Raw genomic sequence first — 24966 nt, 5'->3', positions numbered from 1 at the left:
GGGAAAGTTTTAATAAAGACATCTCAGTAGGGAACAGACGGCTGCTTAGGATAAAGCTCAGTTGGAAGTGTAGGTGATTATGTGGACATGTTACGTAGCATCTTCTAGGTGGGCATTGAACTGTGCGTCCATAGTTCCAGCACTAGAAGGCAGAGGCGGGGGGATTGCTTGAGCACAGGCATTCAAGATGAGCCTAGCCAAGACAGCACAGCCCCCTCCTTCTAAAGATGAAATGACGTCTTTACTATAGTTTGTGATGGTTGGCAATGGCTCACTGGTCAAGTCATTAGTCTTTAGGTCTTTTTTCTTTGTTTCTTTTTGTTTTATTTTGTTTGAGATGGGGTCTCACTATATAGCCCTGGCTATCCTGGAACTGTGTAAACCAGGCTGGTCTTGAACTCCCAGAGATCCTCCTGACTCTGCCTCTCAAGTGCTGGGGTTGAAGGCTTACATAACATTTCTTTTAAGTAGCATTTTCTCAGCTATGTGTTTGTATAGGAGTTAGGACTCCTGTCAGATATAGTGGCAGGGTTGAGTAGTTATGACAGAGACCAAGTGGTCTATGAAACCCAGAGACACTAGTCATTGATGTTTTAGGGGAAACTCCTGATTGCTAGAAATCTGCATGACAGAGTTTAATGAGAACAATCGGTCTGAGGGAAGGAAACTGGCATGGGGGAGAGATGTGCTATTGTGTTCTGGGAGCTGCACATTATGAAAGGAAGATGACTTTGACTTCTAGTACATGGGTCTGACTCTTACCATAGAGGGTCTGTGTGGGTCTGTAACACTGAATGGACAGGGGTCAGCCACAGTCCTGGGGTGGCTCCTGGGGTGTTGCCCATAAAGGCACACTTGTTATCAGTGCCCCCCAAGAGCTGGGTCAGCCCTGGACGGTAAGCTTGTCTCACCCAGGTCCGGTCCCTGACTGGAGACCAGAGAACATATATGCTTGCCGTATTGTTTATGGCCCTTAACCCTCTGATATTCTCCTTACAGAACAGACGAGGGGCTTGTTCGGGTGTAGGAATGAGTGAAAAGCAAGGGGCCCCTTGCAACACCACAGTGTAGTTTCCATTATTCACACAGGTCTAAGTCAGGTAGAGGAGGCCTGTCCCTGCCTGTGGCCTCTTTATCTGTCCAGGGAAAAGTGGCAAAGCCACTTCAGAGATGGAGCCACTGAACTGGGGACTTTTGATATTCAAAGGTGTAAGACTGCCATCTCCCCCGTCCCACACACTTGATAACTGGTTCCAGTCATACTGGTGGGGTTAACTGGTGAGGGCTTATCATGGTTTGTTACCAGCCTTAGGCCATGGGTGATGAGCTAAGGACTGTGAACGTACAAACGCAGGAAGCTTGGACTAATGACATTGATGAAGATGGCTGGTAAATTGGCTTGATGCAGGAAGCAAGCTTTGCAGAGCTGACCTGCCTGTAGAAGGCGTACTTTTGTGCAGCGAGCTGTTCCTGATGACTTTTACATTTATGTGTATAAATGCTCAGCCCACATGTAAGTTTACCCTGTGCGTGCCAGGTGCCCATGGAGGTCAGAAGAGGGTATTGGATGCCCTGGAACTGGAGTTATGGATGGCTGTGAGCAGCCATGTGGGCACCGCTGAACCTGGCACTGCTGCAACAACAAATGCTCCTAACCACTGGGCCATCTCTCCAGCTCCGGCGACCAATTCTCAAACATGTTGACAGCATCTCGTCCTGTCACTCGCAGCTTATGAGAGACTGGGTTCTCCATTGCTTTGCAAATTCAGGTGTCCAGAAAGGACACTCTGACCCCATAGAGTTACCACAGAATACGGGACCAAGAAGGCTCCCACTTCTCCTGTAAGCTGTTCTCTTAGGGACGTGCCCTGAGCTTCAGTGAGAAACCATGGCATTTAAAGTGTGTGTGTGTGTGTGTGTGTGTGTGTGTGTGTGTGTGTCTATGTGTGTGTCTGTGTGTGTGTCTGTTGTGTGTGTCTGTGTGTCTTCTGTGTGTGTCTGTGTGTGCATGTGTCTATGTGTGTGTGTGTATCTGTGTGTGTGTCTGTGTCTGTGTGTGTATGTGTGTGTCTGTGTATGTGTCTGTCTGTCTGTCTCTGTGTGTGTCTGTATGTGTGTCTGTGTATGTGTCTGTCTGTCTCTGTGTGTGTCTGTATGTGTGTCTGTGTGTGTGTCTGTGTCTGTCTGTCTGTCTCTGTGTGTGTCTGTATGTGTGTCTGTGTATGTGTCTGTCTGTCTCTGTGTGTGTCTGTATGTGTGTCTGTGTGTGTGTCTGTGTCTGTCTGTCTGTCTCTGTGTGTGTCTGTATGTGTGTCTGTGTATGTGTCTGTCTGTCTGTCTCTGTGTGTGTCTGTATGTGTGTCTGTGTGTGTGTCTGTGTATGTGTCTGTCTGTCTGTCTCTGTGTATGTGTGTGTGTCTGTGTATGTGTCTGTCTGTCTGTCTCTGTGTGTGTCTGTGTATGTGTGTCTGTGTGTGTGTGTCTGTGTTTGTGTGTGTGTCTGTATATGTGTCTGTCTGTCTGTCTGTGTGTGTGTGTGTGTGTGTGTGTGTGTGTGTGTGTTAATGAAGAACTTCCTTATGGAAATCACTGCTCTGTGGCCCTGAGGAGTGATTTGCTCAGACACCCCTCCACCTTTGAATGGAGTTAAACTGTGCTACTTCTCAAGCAGGGAGCCTGTAGGGCCATTGCTCTCTCTTTTCATCTCATAATGAAGCACATGCATTTGTTTGGCCCGTGTCCAGCTGGCAGGCTTGGGGCATGGCTGCATTTCAAACATTCTGCCTGGTGCTCCTCCAAGAAATCAATTTGCCATCGGAGTGTAGCAGGCAAAGAGGTAAGGAGATGGAGTGAAATTGCTGGAATAACTCCGAGGGTGAATGCCTTTCTGTCTTCCAGGCGCCCGTTTCCACCCGGAGACCGAGTCACATTCAATGGGAGAGACTGTCTCTGTCAGCTCTGTGCACAGCCGATGTCTTCCAGCCCTAAAGAAGCCACCTGCTCCAGCAGTAAGTGCCCTGTGTCCCCAGACACTGACAGAAACACCTTTCTAGTTCAAAGGTAGTTCAGGAAGATGTCTTCCTTTTGAACGATCCTATTAGCAAACTCTAAGTCTAGTCTTGTCTGAGGCATTTTTCCCCTATGGAAAAACATCATGCAGTGTTTACTAAAACCCAGACACGGAGAAGAGCATCATCATTGTGTCAAAAATACCCAAGTGGAATTAGGTATTGAGCTGTCTATGTTTTAAACAATCTATTAATTATCTATTTTATATGACTGCTATGTCTTCAGACATACCAGAAGAAGGGCATCAGATACCGTTACAGATGGCTGTGAGCTACCATATAGTTGCTGGGATTTGAACTCAGGACCTTTGGAAGAGCAGCAGTCAGTGCTCTTAACCTCTGAGCCATCTCTCCAGCCCCCTCAAACTGTCCATTTTGACAGTCAGCAAGGAAAAATAGTTCTGAGCCTTTAGATTGAAATGTCTTGCCTGTGACCACGCCTCAGAAAGTGTGGCTTGGCTCACACTTCAGAAGGAACAGTTCCTCATGGGAAAGAAGGCAAGGCTAAGAAAGAGACATGATTATATGTGCTGACCAGGAAACAGGATAGGAAAAGCCAGTGCTCAGTTGGCTGCTTTTTCCCTTAAAAAATTATTATCCTTGTGTGGGGTACCATTACATATATGTCCTTATGGAATCACTGCTCTGTGGGCCCCGAGGGGACCAGGGGACAACCTGCTGGAGTCTGATCTCTCTCTCTACCATGGGATCCAGTGATCAAACTCATGTCTCAGGCTTGTTCAGCAAGCTCTCTACCTGCCCAGCCATCTCCCAGGCCCCTGTGGTTCCCTTTGGTTCAGTTTGGGATCCCCTCCCAGACTCTGGGATGGTGTCCCTCAAATTCAGGGTGTGTCCTCCCTCCTCAGTTCCTGGAAACACCTTTGCAGACACACCCAGAGGGGCATCTCCTAGTTCAGTCCAATGCAGTCAGGTTGGCAACGCTTGACCTCTCCCTGCACACAGCCCACCTTTAGCTATGGAGGCGGAGGCAGGAGAACGTCAGAGACAGGGTAAATAATTGTTGTCTCTCTGTTTTAAAATACTGTCTCCTCTCGATGCGGATGGGATAATTTCTACTAATCCCTAAATAGTTCTCTGCTCACTGGAAAGGACTCTGACGATTGATCATTTGATATTTACTGATCACCCAAAGTGTGGTATTGTCCTTCAAACTAAAGATAAAACCTTGAGCAAAGTGAATTCTCTCATCCTCGGGAAGCTTGCTCTATAATGACAGCACTTAGACAAATTACCACAGAAAATACCTAATATGTGAAGCAAAAAAAGAAAACAAGGTTTTCTTTTTTATTTATTTGAGTACACTGTTTATTTATTATATATGAGTACACTGTAGCTGTCTTCAGACACACCAGAAGAGGCCATCAGATCCCATTACAGATGGTTGTGAGCCACCATGTGATTGCTGGGAATTGAACTCAGGACCTCAGGAAGAGCAGTCAGTGCTCTTAACTGCTGAGCCATCTCTCCAGCCCAAGGTTTTCTTTATAGGAGCAGTCAGAGGAGGCCTCTGTAGAAGGCAATGCCTAAATGAGTGTGGTAAGACAATATGCGTGTATGATGGATTGGACATTTTCTATGATGAGATTCCATCTCACCTGTGGGAATCTAGAGAGAAACACCCCACAAATAGACTCTTTTCAGAATACACTGGGAATGACTTTGCACTGATCAAGTAGTATCTAATGTAAGTCAATATATTCTAAGCTGGGAACTGGGGAGTGACCAGAGAAGCTGTCTCAGCTCTTCACTGAGGTGAGGCCAGAATTTGCCTTAGTATCTGCGAATTTTCGGCAGCCCTCTGGAGACCTGGAATATGTAACTCCCTTAAGCTCTCTGAGTCCTAGTTCCTAAGAGTAAGGTAAGCATTTTCTATTCTGGATGAGTTCTACACAATTTATAGCAGTGGACCCCAATCTTCCCGTTACTATGGAAATCTTTCCCTTACTGCAAATAAGAATGTCCTGACATTTGCATAGAGATGGATTTTGACCACTGGGAGGGAAGAAGATGCCGGATATACACGTGACAGGTGTGTTTCTATGACCTGCCACTAAGGGGCAGCAACCTGGCAAGGAGCCCACTAAGTAGCAAGACAGGGTCCAGGGCTATGTGGTGTGGGTTCAGGTATCTCAGGCTCTTGCTACCCTACTCAAGAACAAGAGAAACACTGTAGGGACAGCGATCTTGGGTGGGAATGTCACCCCACCCCACGCCACCCTGCAGCAGGGCTTACTTTGAAAACACATTAGTAAGACCATTAGAGGGATTCTTCTGATGACAGTTGGAGCAGGCCCGTGGTGAGAGAGATTGTGTTCCCATGATGCACTGGTGAGGTCATGTAGGGCTTTGGTAGGTAGGAAACTGAGACTAGAGGTCATGCTCAAGGTCACTGAAGCCCTCTACTGACAGGTGAGAGCAGATGCCAGTCTTCTGAGCCCTAGATTTTTTTGTTCTCTATTATGTGTCATCTAGTTACCCTTGATCATTTAGTGTAAGAAAAAAATGCAAATTCTTCTAAAGGGGCATCCAGTTGCCTCAAGCCACGTAGATCGGGAACACGCTCCATCATGTGCTCATAGCTATAACAGAATTATATAATTATATATATATATTTTTTTTGAGGCGGGATCCCATGAAGCCCAGGCTGTCCTTGAACACACTATGTAACCAAGGGTGATCATGAGTTCTGATCTTCTAGCCTCTGTTTTCTAAATCCTAGGATTATAGGCACGCATCACAACTGACAGATTCTTTTTTCTTTCAAGGAAACACAATATTTCTATTAATTCTTTGAGAATTTTATATACATATATAGAAATCGATTGTATTCGCTTTTTCATTCTTTTCTGTAACTCTGCCTAGATCCACCCCTCCTAACTTCATGCTACCGCTCATATGAGGGCATGGGGCTATTGCCGGAGTATGGTATACAACCAAGGGCCACCTATGAAAGAAAGCTGACTCCTCCCCCAGTAGCCGCCAACTGTCGATACCTCCTCAGCTAGAGGTAGTGGTTTTTTAAGCCCCTTAGCCTCCCGTGTTGTAATGTTGTCTGGCTGGATCTTGCACAGGACTTGTGCAGATTATCACAGTTCCTATGGCTGTATTGTCATGTCCAAAGGACACTGTTTTGTCCTGATCTTCCTATTTCTCTAACTTTTTTTTAAAGATTTGTTCATTTATTATATGTAAGTACACTGTAGCTGTCTTCAGATACACCAGAAGAGGGCATCGGATCTCTTTACAGATGGTTGTGAGCCACCATGTGGTTGCTGGGAATTGAACTCAGGACCTCTGGAAGAGTAGTCGGGTGCTCTTAACCGCTGAGCCATCTTTCCAGCCCCTTCTCTAACTTTTAAAATATTTCTCCTCCTCTTCCTCCTCTTCTTCTTTCCCTCCTTCCCTTCCCTTCCTCCCTTCCTTCTCCTCCTCCTCCTCCTTCTTGGGAAGGAATATGATACAGATGTCCCATTGATGGCTGAACACTCCTTGGACATTTAATCTAGCCTTTTGACTAGTTTGTGGGTGTCTGCTTTAATTGCTGTCTGTTGCACAAAGAAACTTCTCTGATAAGGTCTGAGTGCTACACTAACCTATTGGTAAAGAGAGAGATACGAATTTAGAGGGCAATTTGGTACTGTGTCCATTCAGCAGAATAATAATAGTAAGTTTTCCCCTGCAATCTTTTTTTTTTCTTTTTTTTTTGGAGCTGGGGATCAAACCCAGGGCCTTTTGTTTGCTAGGCAAGCGCTCTACCACTGAGCTAAATCCCCAACCCCTTTCCCCTGCAATCTTATCAACTCCCAGCCAAGCTTCCTCAACCAGGTTCACAGTACCAGTCATGCATTCCCTCCTGTGGAGTAGGCCTTGAATCCAGTCACAAAGTACAGTTATTTTCACAACATTCATGCCACTATTATACTCATGGGAATAGCATGCTAAGCTAGTTATAGCTCACAGGGTCATAGGGTTCATAGCTGGGTAGGGTTTTTGATGGCACTTCCTCCCTTAGAAACATGTATAGCATTTTCTAGTTTTATGAGAGCCACATCTAACAGGTTCTAATTTTTATTCTACTTTATATACAAGTATTAAAATATCACAATGTAACTCATTCTTTTATACAATTAACATGCTAATGTAAAATATTTGGCTACATCTATGTCTTCTCTTTTTGTACGACTTCATGTTATACCCATAAATTAAAACTATGAAAATGTAACCAGCTAAAAAACATTCTATTTTAATACTAGCTTTAACCATTGTTGCTTATGTATAAATCATTGGCCCAAATTTTATTTCCTCCTTTGCTTCCACTGAATGAAATCCCATTTCACCGCAACTGTTTTATCCAAAACACTTTTATTTTCAAGAAGTTTGTATCTATCTGGACAAATACCAGAAGGTACCGAAAGGTCGTGTGGGCTTCTCTGAAGGAGAGCTCTTCTATCTAGATACAGACATGCAGAGTCCCCAGGGAAAGCAGCCTTCGGATACCAGAGCAGTGGGAGTGTTCAGCCATATTCTGAATGCTCTTAGCACACAATTAGGAACCATTTGCTATTTGTAGTTCTCCAAGAATTGCCTTGACTTCAAAACTGTTCTACTATGACAGCCATTCCTATCTTTAAAAAAAGGATTATTTTTTAATACTTGGTAAGAGGCTTCCTAAAAAGAGAGCCTGCCTTCCTCTTAGTGTGAAACTCTCCCTCGATGATGTTCGCAGCCTCCGTGGTCTAAATCAGAGAGCCAAGGTCCTCTCTCACCTTCTAACTGGAGCTTCTGAGGCATGGCCACATTGCATATTCTGTGCCTGAGTTTTCATAATCACTGAGTAGGAAGCAGAGACCACAGGAGGCTGGCAGAGGCAAGGGGTGGGGAGAAGGAAGCCTCAGCTAGGCAATAAAATTATCCAAAACAGTCTGTCCTGTTGCTCACTGAATAAAGAGGCAGCTTTTCTGCCTGGCCAGCCTGTCATTTTCTGCCTGGCTTTTGTCATTCTGACCTCTGTGCTTCTCGGTGTCTGTGTGCATGGATGCATGTATGTGCAAGTACATGTGTGTGCATGCACATATTGAGGCCAGAGGACAGCCTCAGCTGCCCTTCCTTAGGTGCTGTCTAACTTGGTTTTGGAGACAGAGTCTCTCACTGCTCTACAGTTCGCCAGGTAGTCAGGATTGTAAGAGCACTGAGTGCCTGCTGCCACACCCAGACTCTTTTGTGTGGACTCTGGGGAACCCGATTCTGGTCTCAGTGCTTACAAAGCAAGCACTTTACCAGCTGAGCTACAACCACAGCACCTTCAATGTTTCTTTCCACCTTAAAATCATCCTCACCCTTACTTAGCTCTGATTTATTTTCTAAGAATGCATGCAGTGCTTAGGGCTTGCCAGGAATGCTACTTTATTGCAAATTAGCCTCTACCTGTTCTCAGACCGAGGTGGTAGTTAAAGGAGCCTGTAGACCTATGGCAACATTAGAGTCAAACTCTTTCACTGGCCGATTCCTGACTTTTAAAAGTATGATGGGCAGAAGGTTAAGTCTTGTCCTCTAAGTGTCCCAACATTCCTTCCTCCTGCATCTACTGGCAGCTAAGGGACTATCGGATTCATATGGGTCAAAGAGCCGTGTGGGGTGGGGGAGGATGTTGTGTGATAACCCAGTGTCTAGGGAAGCAGGTTCAGACGGTGTAGCCCCTGTCTATCTCAGGCACTCAGGCAGGAGTGGGCTGCTGTCTACACTCACCCTTTCCACCTCAAAGGCTGTCTGACTGGACTCTGGTTGTGCATGGGCTTGGTGGGTGAGCATAAGAAACGCTCACACAAATGTATCCATCCTGCCTTTGTGTTTCCTTCCTCTACACAGACCTCTCTATATAGCATCCGTATTCTGCTTGCAATTGGAATGCGCACAGGTAGCAGGGCACGCTCTGATTGGACAGAACTGAACTCAGAGTTGTGTGCTTGCCTTCCAGGGGAGGGAGACAGTCTCCATTATTTTACTTTTCTCATTGTGTACAATAGCTTTCTCTAGTTGCAAAGTAATTATCTTTATCTCTGAAAACATGTGGAGGTTGGGAAGGAATTGTCTGCTGCAACACCTAAGGAATTCTTACCTGGGCGGCCCCTGGCTCTGCTGCTCACTAGCAGCCTCTACCTACCCATCCTCCACTGTCCTTTCACTAGGACCGATAATGGGGACTTTCTCTCAGGATTTAATCAAGGAGTGCATCCAGTTCTGGTTGGTTATAATTTACAATCCTTGTAACCAGTCACTGTACAGGCGACAATTTCTATATTTTGTCCCCACTTTGCAAAGTTGTCTTTTCTCACCGGCCCCTGTGACAGGTGCTGTATCCATTCACAGGATACTGTCTAGCAACAAAATAACCAGCAGAGGTGGCCTAGAGAGGCAGCTCAGTGTATAATGCACACAAGCAGGAAGACCTGAGTTTAGATTCCCCAGAGCACATGTAAAAGCTGGGCATGGGCATGTGCATGTGCCTGTCACCTTAGTGCCAGGAGGAGGAGCAAAGACAGGATGACTGGGGTTTCCTGGCTGGCATCCAAGGCTCAGGTTCAGTGAGAGACCCTGTCTCAGGGGAATAAAGCAGAGTCTGGCCTCCACTTGTATGCATGGTCACATGAATCTGCACATGTACATGCATACCACACACATATGCATACATACATGAATGCACCACACCCACACCCACATGTGCACACACATATATATGCATGTGCACACACCACACACACATGTACAACCACATGCATGTTTTCATGCACACATACATGCACACACCACACACACCATGCACAGATATGCACACATATATTCAAATGCATGTGCATGTACTACACACACTCATACATATGCACACACACAGACACACACACATTCGTTCAGTAATGTAAGTACCTCCCTTGTGCCTGAGTTTGAAGCCTGGTCTGGCTTCTCCCTGCCACACAGCATCATGTGTAGTGTTTGATGTCTCAGATTCCAGTTCCTTCCTACATCTGCAAATTGGAAAATAGCATCTTCCAAGGGTCTGGCAGGTTCAGTGACACACTTCGAGGGAGGAGAGTTTCCATCAGAAAGCTGAGCAGGTCTTAGAAAAAAAGAAGAAAAAGAAAAACTGTTTAAAAATGGTTGGGGATTTAGCTCAGTGGTAGAGCGCTTGCCTAGCAAGCGCAAGGCCCTGAGTTCGGTCCCCAGCTCCGAAAAAAAGAAAAAACAAAACAGAAAGCTGAGCAGGGGACCTGGACAGAGAAAAGCCTTCGCTTTTCAGTGTCCTGCAAAGGAAACTTGGAATGGGTCTCAGTCCAGGGAGGTCTTGACCTGGCGCTCCTAAGGGTTATTTTCACTCAAGTCGTTACTAGATGAAACCACTGTTCTAGAAAGATCAAGGTGGTAATGGTGTTGTTGAAATTCAAAGTCAACTGTACTAAGTCAGAAACCAGGGCTGGGGAGACGGGCAATTGTGGTTACAAGTCATGCCTATGACAAAAGGTGATGCGAATGAAGGAATGGGTGTGGTGAAGAAAGATGTGGGAAGACATCATTTAGCCATTTAACCAACACCTCACTGAGAACATACTAAGCTCCGGGCCTGTTCTATGTACCACTTAAGGTCTTTACTACATATCAGCACGTTACATCACAAGGATTCAAATCCAAGACACCATGGAGGTGTAAGTACACAGCGGGTTACGTTTTAACTCTTTACATGTCTGCCTGCTTCTTCCAAGGTAACGGTGACCTCCTTGAGAAAAAGCCCTTGTTCTTCCTTCTGAGGCAAGGCCTACTGCAGAAAAATTCTCATAGATAATCTGGAAATTGGACGTACATAGCCTTTTCCATATAAAAACCAATTCCAGCCCTCACCTTATTTAGTCTATTAAATGTATGTGAATGGATGTATGTGCTTGTGAGATATATATATATATATGTGTGTGTGTGTGTGTGTGTGTGATATGTGCTTATAGTGTGTGTGTGTGTGTGTGTGTGCTATATGCCTGTGAGTGTGATGTATGTGCTTATGTATGTGTATGGCATATGCACGTGTATGTGTGTGTATGTGTGTGTGTGTGTGGTGTATATGCTTATATGTATGGCATATTCACGCACGTGTGTTTGTGTGTGTGTACAGGAGTGTGGTTGGAAGCCAGAGGAGGATATCAGGTGTCTTCTTTATCACTTTCAACCTTTACCCTTGAAACTAACTGGGTATCTTAGTTTCTTTTCTTTTTGCTGTAATAAAATATCCTAACAAAAGTAACATAAGGGAGAAAAGCCCACAATTCCAGGTTACAGTCCATCATAGCAGGGAAATCATAGGAGTAGGAGCTTGAAGGAGCCAGTCATACCATACCCATAATCAGAAACAGAGAACAAAGAGCAGTTGCTAGTGTTTGGTTCCCTTTCTCCTTTTGTATATAGGCCAGGATCCCTTGCCTAGGGAATGGGGCCACCCACAGTGGACAGGTCCCTCCCAGACATACTTAGAGATCCTATTTCTTATGATTCTAATTTTTTCAGGTTGACAGTTAATACTGACTCTATTATACAAGGATTATCCCTGAACCTGGAGGCATGCTGGTGGCCAACAAGCTCCAGCAATCCTCCTGTCCCTCCATTGACTGAGAGAGGGAAGACAAGGGAAAGGGGAGAGAAAGGGATACTTGAGAGAGAAGTTGAGAGATTGTTTTATTAGGGAGTGAGAATGGAGGAGGGATTAGTTTAAGGGTGCTTTCAGAGCTCTGGCATGGTAGTACACATCTTTAATAACAACACTTGGGAGGCAAAGGCAGGCAGATCTCTGAGTTTGAGGCCAGCCTGGTCTACATAGTTCCAGGACAGTCAGAGCCACACAAAGAACCTTGTCTTGCCCTTGTTCTGACTCCATCCATGGACGGACTATGTTACCCTTCACCTTTTCTTTGGAGGAGAGAGAAGGCTGGGACTTGCTAAAGAAGCCCATCTCTGGGAAGCTCATGTGGAAACTCAAGTATGATTTCCTTCTTGGCAAGAGCCCAGGTGTCTGTCCGGCCACAGCCAGTTAAAGTCACGGCTCTTAACCAGGTTGAAGTTTGCAATGAAGTCAGGTAGACCTTCTGAGTATGATGATTCTATGGAAGGAAGTTCTCGCAGAGTAAAACTTACCATTTTCAAGTATACAGTTCGGTGGCTTTGAATACATTTGTAATCATGCATGGCTGCCTCCTAGACCTAGTCTCGAAATATCCTCAACTCCCTAAAAGAAAACCTGTTTCCACCTTGCCCTGTCAGCCTGTCAGCTCCTGATCTGCTCTCTACATGGATCTGCATGGCCTGGAAGACCCCTGTAACCCCAATCATGGTCTTTGGTTTCTGGCTTCTTACCTGATATCGTGTTTGCCAGATTCATCCAGGCTATAGCATTTATCTGTATCTCATTTCTTTTCATGGTTAGATAATACTCCATGGTGGGGAGAGATCCTGTTCTGTGTCTCTTAGTCTGTGTGTCCATTTGTCTGTTAACAACTGTTGGTCATTTCTGGTTTTAATTATTCTGAATGTGCTGAACATGTTTGTACAAATGTTTAAATATTTATTTTTTAAGTCGCTGTATAATGAGAACTATTGCAATCCTACAAGGAAGTTTCTCCAGGAAATTACCTTCCTCTAGCATTCTTTTTTTTTTATGATTGATTGATTGATTCTAAGTGCACTGTAGCTGTCTTCAGAAGAGGATATCAGATCTCATTACAGATGGTTATGAGCCACCATGTGGTTGCTGGGGTTTGAACTCAGGACCTCTGGAAGAGCAGTCAGTGTTCTTTTCTTTTTTTTTTTTTTTAAAGATTTATTCATTTATTATATGTAAGTCCACTGTAGCTGTCTTCAGATACACCAGAAGAGGGCATCGGATCTCTTTACAGATGGTTGTGAGCCACCATGTGGTTGCTGGGAATTGAACTCAGGACCTCTGGAAGAGTAGTCGGGTGCTCTTAACCGCTGAGCCATCTCTCCAGCCCCCGCAGTCAGTGTTCTTAGCCACTGAGGCATCTCAGTATTCTTAATGAGTCCTGCAAGACCCAGGCAGTACTGAACAACCTCGGGTGATAGCAAGTGGTGGTGTTCCCTTGGGGTGGCCTTTGTCTTGATGACTTCCTCTCCTAGTTTTTGTCCTTCTGTTTTTCCTCCCAGAGCGGAAACCCTTGTTGCTAGCTTGAGCAAATAATTTTTGTATCTCTTGCTTAGATTTCTTTAGTCATAATTGTCATGCTGAACAGCATTAGCCATGAGATTCCTGCTTGAGAAAGTCTTTGTGTGTGTGTGAGGGGGTACACATTCACGTCTGCGAGGGCATGTACTGGGGAGTGGGTGTTCATGTGTGTAAGGACATGTATGTGTGTGAGTCTTGGCGGTGCATGTTCGTGTGTGAGGACAAGCATGTGTGGGATGCATGTTCACATGTATGAAGACATGTGTGTGAGTCTTGGGGTGCATGTTCATGTGTGAGGACAAGCATGTGTGGGGTGCATGTTTACATGTATGAAGACATGTGTGAGTCTTGGGGGTGCATGTTCATGTGTGAGGACAAGCATGTGTGGGGTGCATGTTCACATGTATGAAGACAAGTGTGTTAGAGAGTGCATGTTTATGTGTGTGAGGACATATGTGTGTGCATGTGTGTGTGCATGTGTGTGCATGTAGGTGTGCATGAGAGTATATGTATGTGTGCATGTGAGTATACATGTAAAGCCAAAGATCAGCCTTTGGTGCTATCCCTCAGAGTACTGCACCTTGGTTTTTGAGGCAGGATCTCTTACTGGGTGGGATGCGGGTACTTTTCTGACCAGTGAACTTGGGTCATCTACTTCTCTATGCCTCCCTAGTACTTGGGTCCTCCCTGTACACAGATAAGGACTCTTGGTCCTGTGACTACTAAGAACCACACCCAACACCAGTTAAAGGGGAGAGTCACCTTGAGAAGCTGCATGTTCCTCGTGGCAGTCTATGAACACTGGCTTAAGGGATTTGAGTTGGAAGCTTGACAGGCACACTTGGTCCCTATTTATGAAAACTCTGACCAAAGTAAGTACAACTCTGTAAGCATCTGTCCCAGGAAGAAAGATGGGCTCCACACCTCTGCCAGCTCCGTCTTTGAGACTTAGCTGGTGGCTGTTGCCAGCACTGCCCTTGGCTGCCCTGGTAAAGGCTGACAAAGTGTTGCTGTCATGGGCCACAAAAGTGGGTTTGCTGCGCTGTATTGTTTTCCAAAGACAACAAGAAGCTCCCCTTAAAATAGCCAGTCAGAGGCTGCTTGGGCTTGTGGTGTTTTCACCGTGGCTATCAAGACAGCAGAGGGAACAGCTGACCTCAGCAGGGGACAAGGACAGACGATCTTGTTCAAGGTTATGCACTCAAGCCTTTCAAAACCATTCTGGGTCATTTTTGGCTTCTGTGATTAAATGACTAATAGCACAGAGATCCCTTTTCCACAGAACCTACATGGAAGACAGGTTCCTCCTACCCAGTTAAGTATCTTCTGATCTCAGGGTGCTCTTCTGTCTAACGGCAGCATGGCGTCTGGAAGTTTAAAACTACTTCAGCTTCTTGCAGAAGACCCTAGTTCAGTTCCCAGCACCTGTATCAGGCAGCACACGACCGTTTACAATTCTAATCCCAGGGGATCTGACATCTGACACCCTCTGGCCTCTGTGGGCGCCTACATACACACGGTACACACACACACACACATACACACACACACACATACACACACACAGACAGAGACAGAGACATACAGAGAGACAGAGTCAGAGAGACAGAGACACAGAGACACACAGGCAGAGACGGAGACATACAGAGAGACAGAGACAGAGACATACAGAGAGACAGAGACAAAGACAGAGAGACAGAGACAGAGAGAGACACAGAGACACACAGGCAGAGACAGAGACATACAGACAGAGACAGAGACATACAGAGAGACAGAGACAGAGACATACAGAGAGACAGAGACAAAGACAGAGAGACAGAGACACAGAGACATACACACAGAGACAGAGACAGACACACATACATACACACACTCACAGAGAGAGAGAGGAGAGAGAGAGAGAGAGAGAGAGCACTGTAGAAATAACCCCACACAATGCTCAGCCTAACGAATGTGTAGCTTTGTGCTCCATGTCATGCTCTGTCTTATTCAGTTTTGTTTGCCTGTGTCTGTGTCTTGCCCTGTAGCCCAGGCTGGCCCGGAACTCTAGAACTCTGAGTAAATCTCCCAGCCTGTACCTCTCCTGGTGTGGATTACAGGCAGCACCGCCATGCCTGGCTCTTCCTTGCTTCTGTTGACCCCGTACCCATGGCATTTGCTAAAACATTCTAAAAGGAAACTGTGGACTCACTGGTTTAAATAAGAAACATGGACGGGGACCAGCCACTAACTGACAGGTCACGGGTGTCTAATTTAGGACCTGGTAATATCCTGTAACCTAGAAGGAAATGAAGGTCAGCTTCCAGCAATGATCCAACGATTCCCACCAGATATGCGTGACTAACGATGGCAGAGACTTTTCAGTCAAGGATGTATTTTCAAATACCTTAAGGATGTTTGAACTCTGGACCAGCCTTGACCCAAAAAAAAGAGGATCGTTTTAATCTGTGGGTCTCAGGGGCTGGAGAGATGGCTTAGTGGTTAAGAACACTGACTGCTCTTCCGGAGGTCCTGAGTTCAAATCCCAGCAGCCACATGGTGGCTCACAACCATCTGTAAGGAGATCTGACGCCCTCTTCTGCTGTGTCTGAAAACAGCTACAGTGTACTTATATATACTAGATACATCATTAATCTATGGGTCTCCAAGTAAGGACCTATGTTAGTTTGCTTGTACTGCAAGTGATAAACACATGACTAAAAGCCATCTTAGGAGAGAAGGTTTGTTGCCGCTTACAGACCAGAGTCCATCCACTGAGGGAAGCTTGTAGGCAGGAAGTGAAGCAGAAACCATGGAGGGTGCTGCTTAGTGGCTTGCTCTCTGTGGCTTGTCCAGCCTGCTCTCTTATACACCCTGGGCCACCTTTCCAGGGGTGGCACTGCCCACAGTAGGCCAGGCCCTTTCACATCAATCACTGATCAAGGAAATGTCCCACAGACTTTCCCACAAGCCAACCTGAAGGAGGCGTTTTCTCAGCGGAAGCTCCCTCTACCTGGATGACTCTAGCTTGTGTCGAGTTGACCTGCACGGGACCTTTGAAAGCCAGTTTAGAAACCTTAGTGCTCAGTGGTTACAAGCATGAAAACAGGTGACTTCTGACACTGGGGTCCTTAGGAGGCACAGACACTGGGGCCCTTAGGAGGCACAGACACTGGGGCCCTTAGAAGGCACAGCACCATAACAGATGGGAACTGGTTGTCCTATACACAGCAGTCAGTCACTAAGCACCCCCAGGGGCTCTTCCCTGGCTAAAAGCACCTGACCTTTACATAATTCATTCATTCTCTCTCTCTCTCTCTCTCTCTCTCTCTCTCTCTCTCTCTCTCTCTCTCACACACACACACACACACACACACACACACACAGAGAGAGAGAGAGAGAGAGAGAGAGAGAGAGAGAGAGAGAGAGAAGGTTGGGAAGTCTGAGCTCTATTGAACAATTGAATTTATTAAAAACTTAAAACCTCAGGTTAACCAAACCTAATTTGTGCTTTTTTTTCCCCTTGAAACTCCTTACCTTGAGTTCTTGCCAAAGATGAAATAAATAGTCTATTAACAGGATACTTTATAGGGTCCCCTAAGTCTTTATTTCCTATTAATAGCAACCTAAATCCAGCCATAAATCCACTTGATAATTTTGTTTATTAAAATGCCATTTATTTTTACTTTTTTTCATTCTAAGGGAATTTTATTCTAAGGAATTCCAAGGGAAGTTTATGTTTCCTGGGCCATAGGCAGGGGAAGGTGTCAGTGCTGTGATGAATCTTATAAACGAACTTAAAACCATCTCAATAGAGGCAGAAAAGGATGTGACAAAACCCAGCAGTGTTCTTCAGGACAGAAGTCCTAGCTAGAGGTGGGTCAGGAAATAGACTTCGATCTAATAAAGACAACATATAACAAACCTGTAGCCGGTATCGCCTTACAGAAAAACTGAGGTTGGCTCACAGGATTAGGAGCAAGATAGAACTGGCAGTTGTCTTTGCTGGAAGTCGGGGCTGGAGCAGAAAGACAAGAGAAGGGCATGAGAGAGATTCACAGAGGAAAAGAAGCCAAGCATCTGTGTTTGAAGATGATGTCATGCTGTGTGTCAGAGACCCCGAGCCTCCACCAGAAACGTAGAATGGTCGCCACATTCAGCCAAGTGGCAGGATACAAAATTATGCAAAAATCAGTAACCTTCCTATTTACCATGACAGACACAGTGAAACCACAGTGGGTTCTGATGGACGGTCCCAGCCCATAGACACACACTCAGCCCTCCTTAAACTAAATGGGTTCATTGTCAAAGTAGGAAGCCGTGGATCTGGGAAAGGGGCAGGCAGAGCCATGCTCCCTCCTGGACCTCACCTTCACATTTATGGTTCAGGAGTGAGCGGGCAGTGGAGTAGACGTCACAATCACAAGCCCTACAAGGATGTTCTTAGGTTTCAACTTTGCAAGGTGCCATGCTTGCCACCACTGTGTTCAACACCGGTGCATTTCAGAAAAAGATTCTGAAACTTTAGGAAGGGGTCCATCCTAGTCATCTTCAATAGCTCTGGGTGGATGACTGGACCTTCCCGAGTGATTCTAGGTTCATAGAAAGCAGCAGATCTGGGACGGTGGGGATGCTGGGACCATAGGGATGCAGGGACTGTGGGAATACCGGGACCATGGGGTTGCTGGGACCTTGGGGTCCTGGGACTGTAGGGAGGCTGGGACCATAGGGATAGGTGGTAACTTAGTTACCCGTGCTTCTCTCTTTATGGCTTCATGAACTCAAGCCTGCTTTTCCAGAGAAACATCTCAACAGACCCACACATCCTTCCCGAGAGCCATATGTCTCCTTCATCAACTTAAATCCTTCTGAAGTGCAGGTGTTTGGGATCCTTTGCCAAAAAGACTGAAAGCAAGCAGGCAAGATCCCCACTGTTAAAGGCTTTCATTTTGCCTTTGAAGAAAATGATATAAAAAACGGAGCCAGGGGGTTGGAGATTTAGCTCAGTGGTAGAGCGCTTGCCTAGGAAGCGCAAGGCCCTGGGTTCGGTCCCCAGCTCCGAAAAAAAGAACAAAAAAAAAACAAAAAAAAAAAAAAAAACGGAGCCAGGTGTGGGCTTGGGCCTCAGTTTAACTTGTTTGTGAACAGCCAGATCCCTACTCAGCCCTGGCTCTCGGTGTCAGGAGAAAGGTCCTGAGGCTCACGCATCCGGGGTCTGGGCTTCCGGGTTTTTTCCGTCTGGTCATTGTTTTTCCCTTTGGCGAGTACCAGCAGACCTTACTTCCTTGATGCCACTCCACAGTCCCCTATTTCTGACTTGGGACACTCATCCCACCCACCATGCACCAACTTTCTATATTTATCAGCTTCAGAGATGTGGAAACAATTTTCTCAACCACAGAGAAGACCTGAAGCTGGCAAGTAGGACATGCTGTTCTCATGGAAGGGCCTCGCTGGCTTGAGCAGAAAGAAGGGAATGTGACCCAGCGGGAACCTCTCTCTCACTGCCCCTTGCCAGTCTCCACCTCCTGGTGTCTGGCTACGGCTTTGTCCAGAGAACAGGGCTTGTTGCTGTAGAATATATCAGAATATGCAAGCCAGCCGGTGTGAGGCGATATTATCCTACCTAAGAGACTGAAGGGCTCTGACTGTTGCGTCCCTTCCCACTCATTCCTGTCCACTGGCTGGGCTCAGGCACCTGGGTCGTCTGTTCTGTTTTGGGGGAGACACTGGGCAGGGTATGCTGGATTCCAGTGGTTTAGACACCACCCGTGAGACTGGAGTGTCCCCAGACTCCAAGAATTGAAGGCTAAACAGGCTGTGTGCACAGTCCTGCTTGTGACTCAGCCCTCAGGCAGGGGATCAGAATGTCTCTTGTCCCTCAGGTTGTGTAGTAACTTCTTTCATGGCTCGTGACACTGCGACTTGTGGGCATTAGGGGCCAGAAAAGATCATACTCGCTTGAGCTGAGATAAAGAAGTCCGAGGTTTAGTCTTAACTCTGCCCCCTAACCGAGGAAGGAGAGAGGCCATTGGGTAGTTCGCCTGTACCAGGCCTTGTGTTGTGCAGGACCTTAGGATGCAACATAGTAAGTGGCATTGTTATCAGTCGCTCGCAGATGAGGAGGTGGGGGTTCCGAGGTGGCCAGAGCCTAAGTCTTCCCAGCTCCACTCCCTGTGCCTGTCCCCATTACCCATCTCCTTAGACCTCCAGTTTTCTGCAATGAACCACAGGCAACTCTGACAGCCTCTCTAAGCCCAACCATCACCATCTTTAGAATTTATTTAGCAGCAGCAGCAGCAGCAGCAGCAGCAGCAGCAGCAGCAGCAGCAGCAGCAGCAGCAGCAGCAACCCCTAATTGTGCTTCTTCAAGCTATTGCTGCCACCTAGTGGTCACTGTTAGAAACACAGAGAAATTTCAGTTCAACCTGAATTAAATTTCCCATTTCTTTGAGGAAAGGACTTAACAGGAGAAAAAAATTCAGAGTTTTCCAGGGCTTAAGGGGGAAAAGGGGTGAGTATGTAGGAGTCATTGTGTTCAACTCAAGAGTGTTGACGTTCTCCTGCTGTTCAGCCTGATACTGTAATCCCTGGTGCCATTTTAAGCCTTCTAAACACAGATCAGCTGTGGATGTCAGCAAGGCTCTGTCGGTCAGAGTGACGGAGGCTGAGCATGTTGGGGTGGAGAAATGGGAAATCTCAGCACTCTCAATTTTCCTGTGAACTTACAATTTACAGTGTATTCCTTTTAAAGATGGGGGTAGCTACAGAGTGTGGTAGGTTTTGTGTGTGTGTGTGTGTGTGTGTGTGTGTGTGTGTGTGTGTGTGTGTCTGTACACTAGACATCAGTGTTGGGTGTCTTGCTCTATAGCTCTCAAATATGTTTCTGAGCTCAGATCTCTTACTGAGCCAGGAGCTCACCGGTTGGATGGACCAGCAAGTCTCTGGGATCTGTCTGTCTCTTTCTCTGTGGCCCTAGCCAGGGTTACAGATAGACACCATCCACACTGGCCTTTTGCAAGGGCTGTTCTGACCCAATGCATGGCTGGCATCTTGCTGACTGAGACCGCTCCCCAGCCCGACTGCTGTTTAGAACCGCTCATTTGTCTCACCACATACTGTGGTCTTTCCATGTGAACACGGTGCTTTAACATACATGCCGTGGCTTCCCATTTTCACCTTCATAGAATATTGGTAGATATAAGATTTAAATGCAATATTCATGATGACATATTGGGCATTTGGTAAGACACCTATTAGGACTTTAGGACTAAGACACCTAGATACTTTAGGACTATCTTATACTCACAGTTTAGAATGGCCCATACTTTAACAAATTCTTATCCAGTGGCTAGAGAGATGGCTCAGGGTTAAAACCACTTAGTGATCTTGCAAAGGACCCAGGTTTGGTTCCCAGCGGCCGTGTCATGAACTCCAGGTCCAGGGGATCCCGAAGGCCCCACATGTACCTGTGCACATGTGGTGCACATAAACTCAGCTAGATGCTCACATATGCAGAAGTTAAAAAAAAAAAACTCTAAAAATGGACATTCTCACCCTAATATTCAGAACTTATATTTTTAACTCTTTGGACACATATTTTCAATTTTTCGCATTCTAGTGGTTAAGAAAATCAAACAACCGGATCTTGTGAGGAGACAAATAAAGCCTTGCTCCACAGGGGGCAGTTTCTTAAGAATTTCTTCTGGTTTTCTTCAGAAACATTCTATTCTGGGAGCAGAGCACCAGTGTTCTTTTTAAAGCACATTTAGTTAGTGCACACACACACCCCTACACACACACCCCTACACACACACACACACACCCCTACACACACACACACACACACACACACACCCCTACACACACACACACACACACACACACACCCCTACACACACACCCCTACACACATACACACACACCCCTACACACATACACACACACCCCTACACACACACCCCTACACACACACACACACACACCCCTACACACACACCCCTACACACATACACACATACCCCTACACACATACACACACACCCCTACACACATACACACACACCCCTACACACACACCCCTACACACACACACACACACACACATACACACACACACACACACACACACCCCTACACACATACACACACACCCCTACACACATACACACACACCCCTACACACATACACACACACCCCTACACACATACACACACACCCCTACACACATACACACACACCCCTACACACATACACACACACCCCTACACACATACACACACACCCCTACACACATACACACACACCCCTACACACATACACACACACCCCTACACACATACACACACACCCCTACACACATATACACACACCCCTACACACACACCCCTACACACACACACACACACACACACACACATACACACACACGCGCGCGCGCGTGTGCGCGTGGTATGGTTTTTGCAAATGTATTTATATAGTAAAATTTTGCGTGAGTTGCTGGGTCTAAAGCCAAGTTGCCCGAGAACACCTCCCTCCAGTCGGAGGAACAGGTTATGTTAAGGTGCTGGAGAGGAGAGGAACCACCACCATCTCTGGGTGGATTTGCAGTGTGTGCTCAGGGTTGAGGCAGTGCTGTGTCACTCCGGGGGACAGGTCTGGGAGGAGAAGACAAGAGACAGTTACAGATGCGGTCAGAAGAGGGGGCTGTTCCGTCACTTTGTACGTGGGACCCTGTGTCTGTCTTATTCTGAACATGGCCACGGAGTGCCCTTGCCTGAATACTGCTCTTTCCCATTCGTCTTGTGTGTTAGGTCACGGTGGCCACTTCCAGCTGGTGGTGTTGGTTCTTCTTTTCTCAGACACGTGGATGTCGAATGGCAGTAGTGTTGGTGTCAATGAGCTCTTCTCTCATATGTGTTTCTGCTTTACCACATTTATATCCTGCTTCCCTGACACCGTGGCGTGTGGAATGATCTCAGCACCTTTAGTAACAGCAGGCACTATTAAAGGGCTGCTTTTGACAGGCAAGGCCATGGTGCAGGACCAGGCCAGCTAACTCCAGTGTTCCTACTCTGCCACACTGTGATGGTCAGTATTGATTGACAGTTTGCCAGGATTGAGAACCCCCGAGAAGACAGAAGGACCTCTGGGCATGACTGTGAGGGATTCTCTAGATAGGGTTGACTGAGGTGGGAAGACCCACCCTGGTTCGTGCATGGGCTGGGTTCCCAAGCAACAGAAGAAAGAAGACAGTGAGCCGAGCCTCGAACTCTGCTCCCTGACTGCAGCGGCAGTGTGACCAACTGCCGCGTCCTCACAATCAAACCTTGCCTCCTTGAGCCTCGTCTGCTGGGCTTCTTGTTACAGCAGCGAGAGAAGTGACAAACAGACATACATACCTTCCAGGAATCTGTCCAGGACAGTTGAAAGCTAAGGAATTGAGTCATTTAACCGAGAATTGAAGGGCTGGCTTGGGTAGATAAGGAAGCAGGATTTCATTGCAGATTTGAAAATGACGGACAGTGTTCCAGAACCACACACACAGAGATGAGCGGGGCTCCCAGCACATAGCTGCTTCACACGTGCCCTCAATTAAATAAAAGCCCGTCAGTGCTTTCTTACTGTCCCAGCCAAGATGCGATAATTAAATAGTCTGTAGGCCAACTGGACCCCGAAGGGTACCTAATTCCTGAGGAGCTAGGAGGGGAAGGACACTCATCTGCTGAGATCCACCGAGGTCTGAGCAGCTGCCTTGCCACGTGAGGACAGGCCCTGAGGGATTCAGTGGAGAAGATTTTAGACAGGGAAATGAAACCGTAGTTGTGACTGGGAGAGCTGGCTGCACTGTGGGTCCAGGGGACAACTCCTCCTCGGGTTTTGCAAGAGAAATGGCGGTAACCGTAGGCTGCTGCTCTCTTCCAGACTGTGCCGGCTGTGGAAGGGACATTAAGAACGGGCAGGCATTGCTAGCTCTAGACAAGCAGTGGCATCTGGGCTGTTTCAAGTGCAAGTCCTGCGGGAAGGTCCTCACCGGCGAGTACATCAGCAAGTAAGTCTGGGTCAGAAGAGCGAGTGTGTGTGCCAGCTATGCTTTCCCGGGGTCTCCCCCCTCCCTCAAGCATGCCAAAGCACGTTTCTGCATCAGTGTAAGCCAGTTGCTGTGGACTCTGTGGAAATAGCTCCGTTTTTGTTTTTTTTTTTCTTTCTGCTTTTGCCCCACCGTGGCTGCTGTAAACTTAACAGGCTATTAGCGGTGCCCCAATTTAATAATTAAAAAGTGGCGTACCCTACTGTGTCATCAGTTAGGCGCCGCACCACGTCTCCTTTGCTATTTTTGTTTTCTATGGGATGCTAACATTGCTTTCTTCTCTCGGGCTTGAGACACACACACCCATCCCCCACCCCCACCCTGACCCCCCAAACACATGTTATCCAGGCACTGAGCCCGGGATGACCAGAGCCACAGAATAGTCTGTCGGGGTGAAGGCTCATGCTGGGATAGCGCTGGTGGTGGATTAACCAGCGCTATACAAATCTGTGGAGGTTGGGTGGGTTTTCATGTATTTATCTATTTACTTATTTTAATGTGCTCTGGTAATGGGGAGGAGCCTGCCACTCTGGAATTTTTTTTTTTAATGGCTTTTGAAATTTTCCCCAACCAGGGAATGAGGAAACAGCTTGATGAGAGAGCTTAGACCCCAGCGTGCACAAGGCCTGGGCGGGGTCTGACTGGAGATGTTATCCAGTTGGCAGAGTGTTTGCCCAGCACCCTGTGTGCTAGTACTGTATGAAACCAGGTGTAGAAACTGCCAGTTCTGATGTCCTGGGCTTCTTCAAGAGTTGGAGGCCAGCCTGGCTTACATAGGACCCTGCCTCAAAGGTCAAAAACCAAAGCAGGAAACTCAAAACCTACCCAATTATATTAAATCACTCATTCAAGCGTAGTTGATGGATTTAATTTCAACGATCCATGAAATGATTGAAAAGGGAGCTTAGCTTCCACCAACCCAAAAATACGGTTTCTGAGTAGGTCTGGGGTCATGGGGTCAAACTGAAACATCCTGTAAGAGACCAAGATCTCTACAGGTGACTATGATGTGCAGCCTAAAGGACGGCATAAATGTCCGGCTTTCAAGTGACACTGAGGACTGCCAGTGCTGAGCAGAGAGGACGCTCAGACTTGTCTTCCAACTGCTCTGCGCGGCAACACTCAGGAAACGACAGCTTCACCATACCATGAGGTGAATGCTGGCTGCTGGCTCATCTGAGGGTTATGTGTCCAGAGAAGAATACTGGGGTCTCTGCTCCTTAGTTCTGTGACAACCAAAGAAGTGGCCATGTGGTGATTTGTTGGTTTGTTTTTTTTTTTTCTCTGTCTGGCCTGGAGAACCACCACTTGCTCTCTGGCCCGTGGTTTTGTATGATCAGGTCGCTGTGTCTGTGTAAAGATGAATTCTACTCTTGTTCTGAGGGAAGGGCCTCAGAAACGTGGCTTTGGTGCCTTCCCAAGACCTGAACGCAACTTCATCTTTCAGGGATGGCTCCCCGTACTGTGAGAAGGACTACCAGGGGCTCTTTGGGGTGAAGTGCGAAGCCTGTCACCAGTTCATCACAGGAAAGGTCCTGGAGGTAAGTGCAGAGGGGTCTCCTCAGACCAGCGCTGTTTTCCTGCGGGCACTCATCCC

General features: G+C 46.8%; 1 protein-coding gene across 49 annotated transcripts in view; it reads left to right on the top strand.

Moving 5' to 3' along the window:
• Positions 1-24966, top strand: part of Ablim1 (actin-binding LIM protein 1) — a 296678-nt gene that overhangs the window by 171250 nt on the left and 100462 nt on the right. For all 49 annotated transcript variants that reach the window (XR_015621691.1, XR_015621685.1, XR_015621674.1 and 46 more), the window contains 3 exon segments: positions 2899-3008; positions 23204-23330; positions 24817-24910. Coding sequence is in view for 42 of the 49 variants with exons in the window: in NM_001395154.1 (NP_001382083.1) it covers positions 2899-3008; positions 23204-23330; positions 24817-24910 (331 nt within the window). In the remaining 7 variants the exon portion in view is untranslated.

The sequence above is a fragment of the Rattus norvegicus genome, chromosome 1 (genome assembly GCF_021556685.1).
Source record: "Rattus norvegicus strain SHRSP/BbbUtx chromosome 1, alternate assembly SHRSP_T2T, whole genome shotgun sequence".
NCBI lineage: Eukaryota > Metazoa > Chordata > Mammalia > Rodentia > Muridae > Rattus > Rattus norvegicus.
This window is presented reverse-complemented; position numbering and strand designations above follow the sequence as displayed.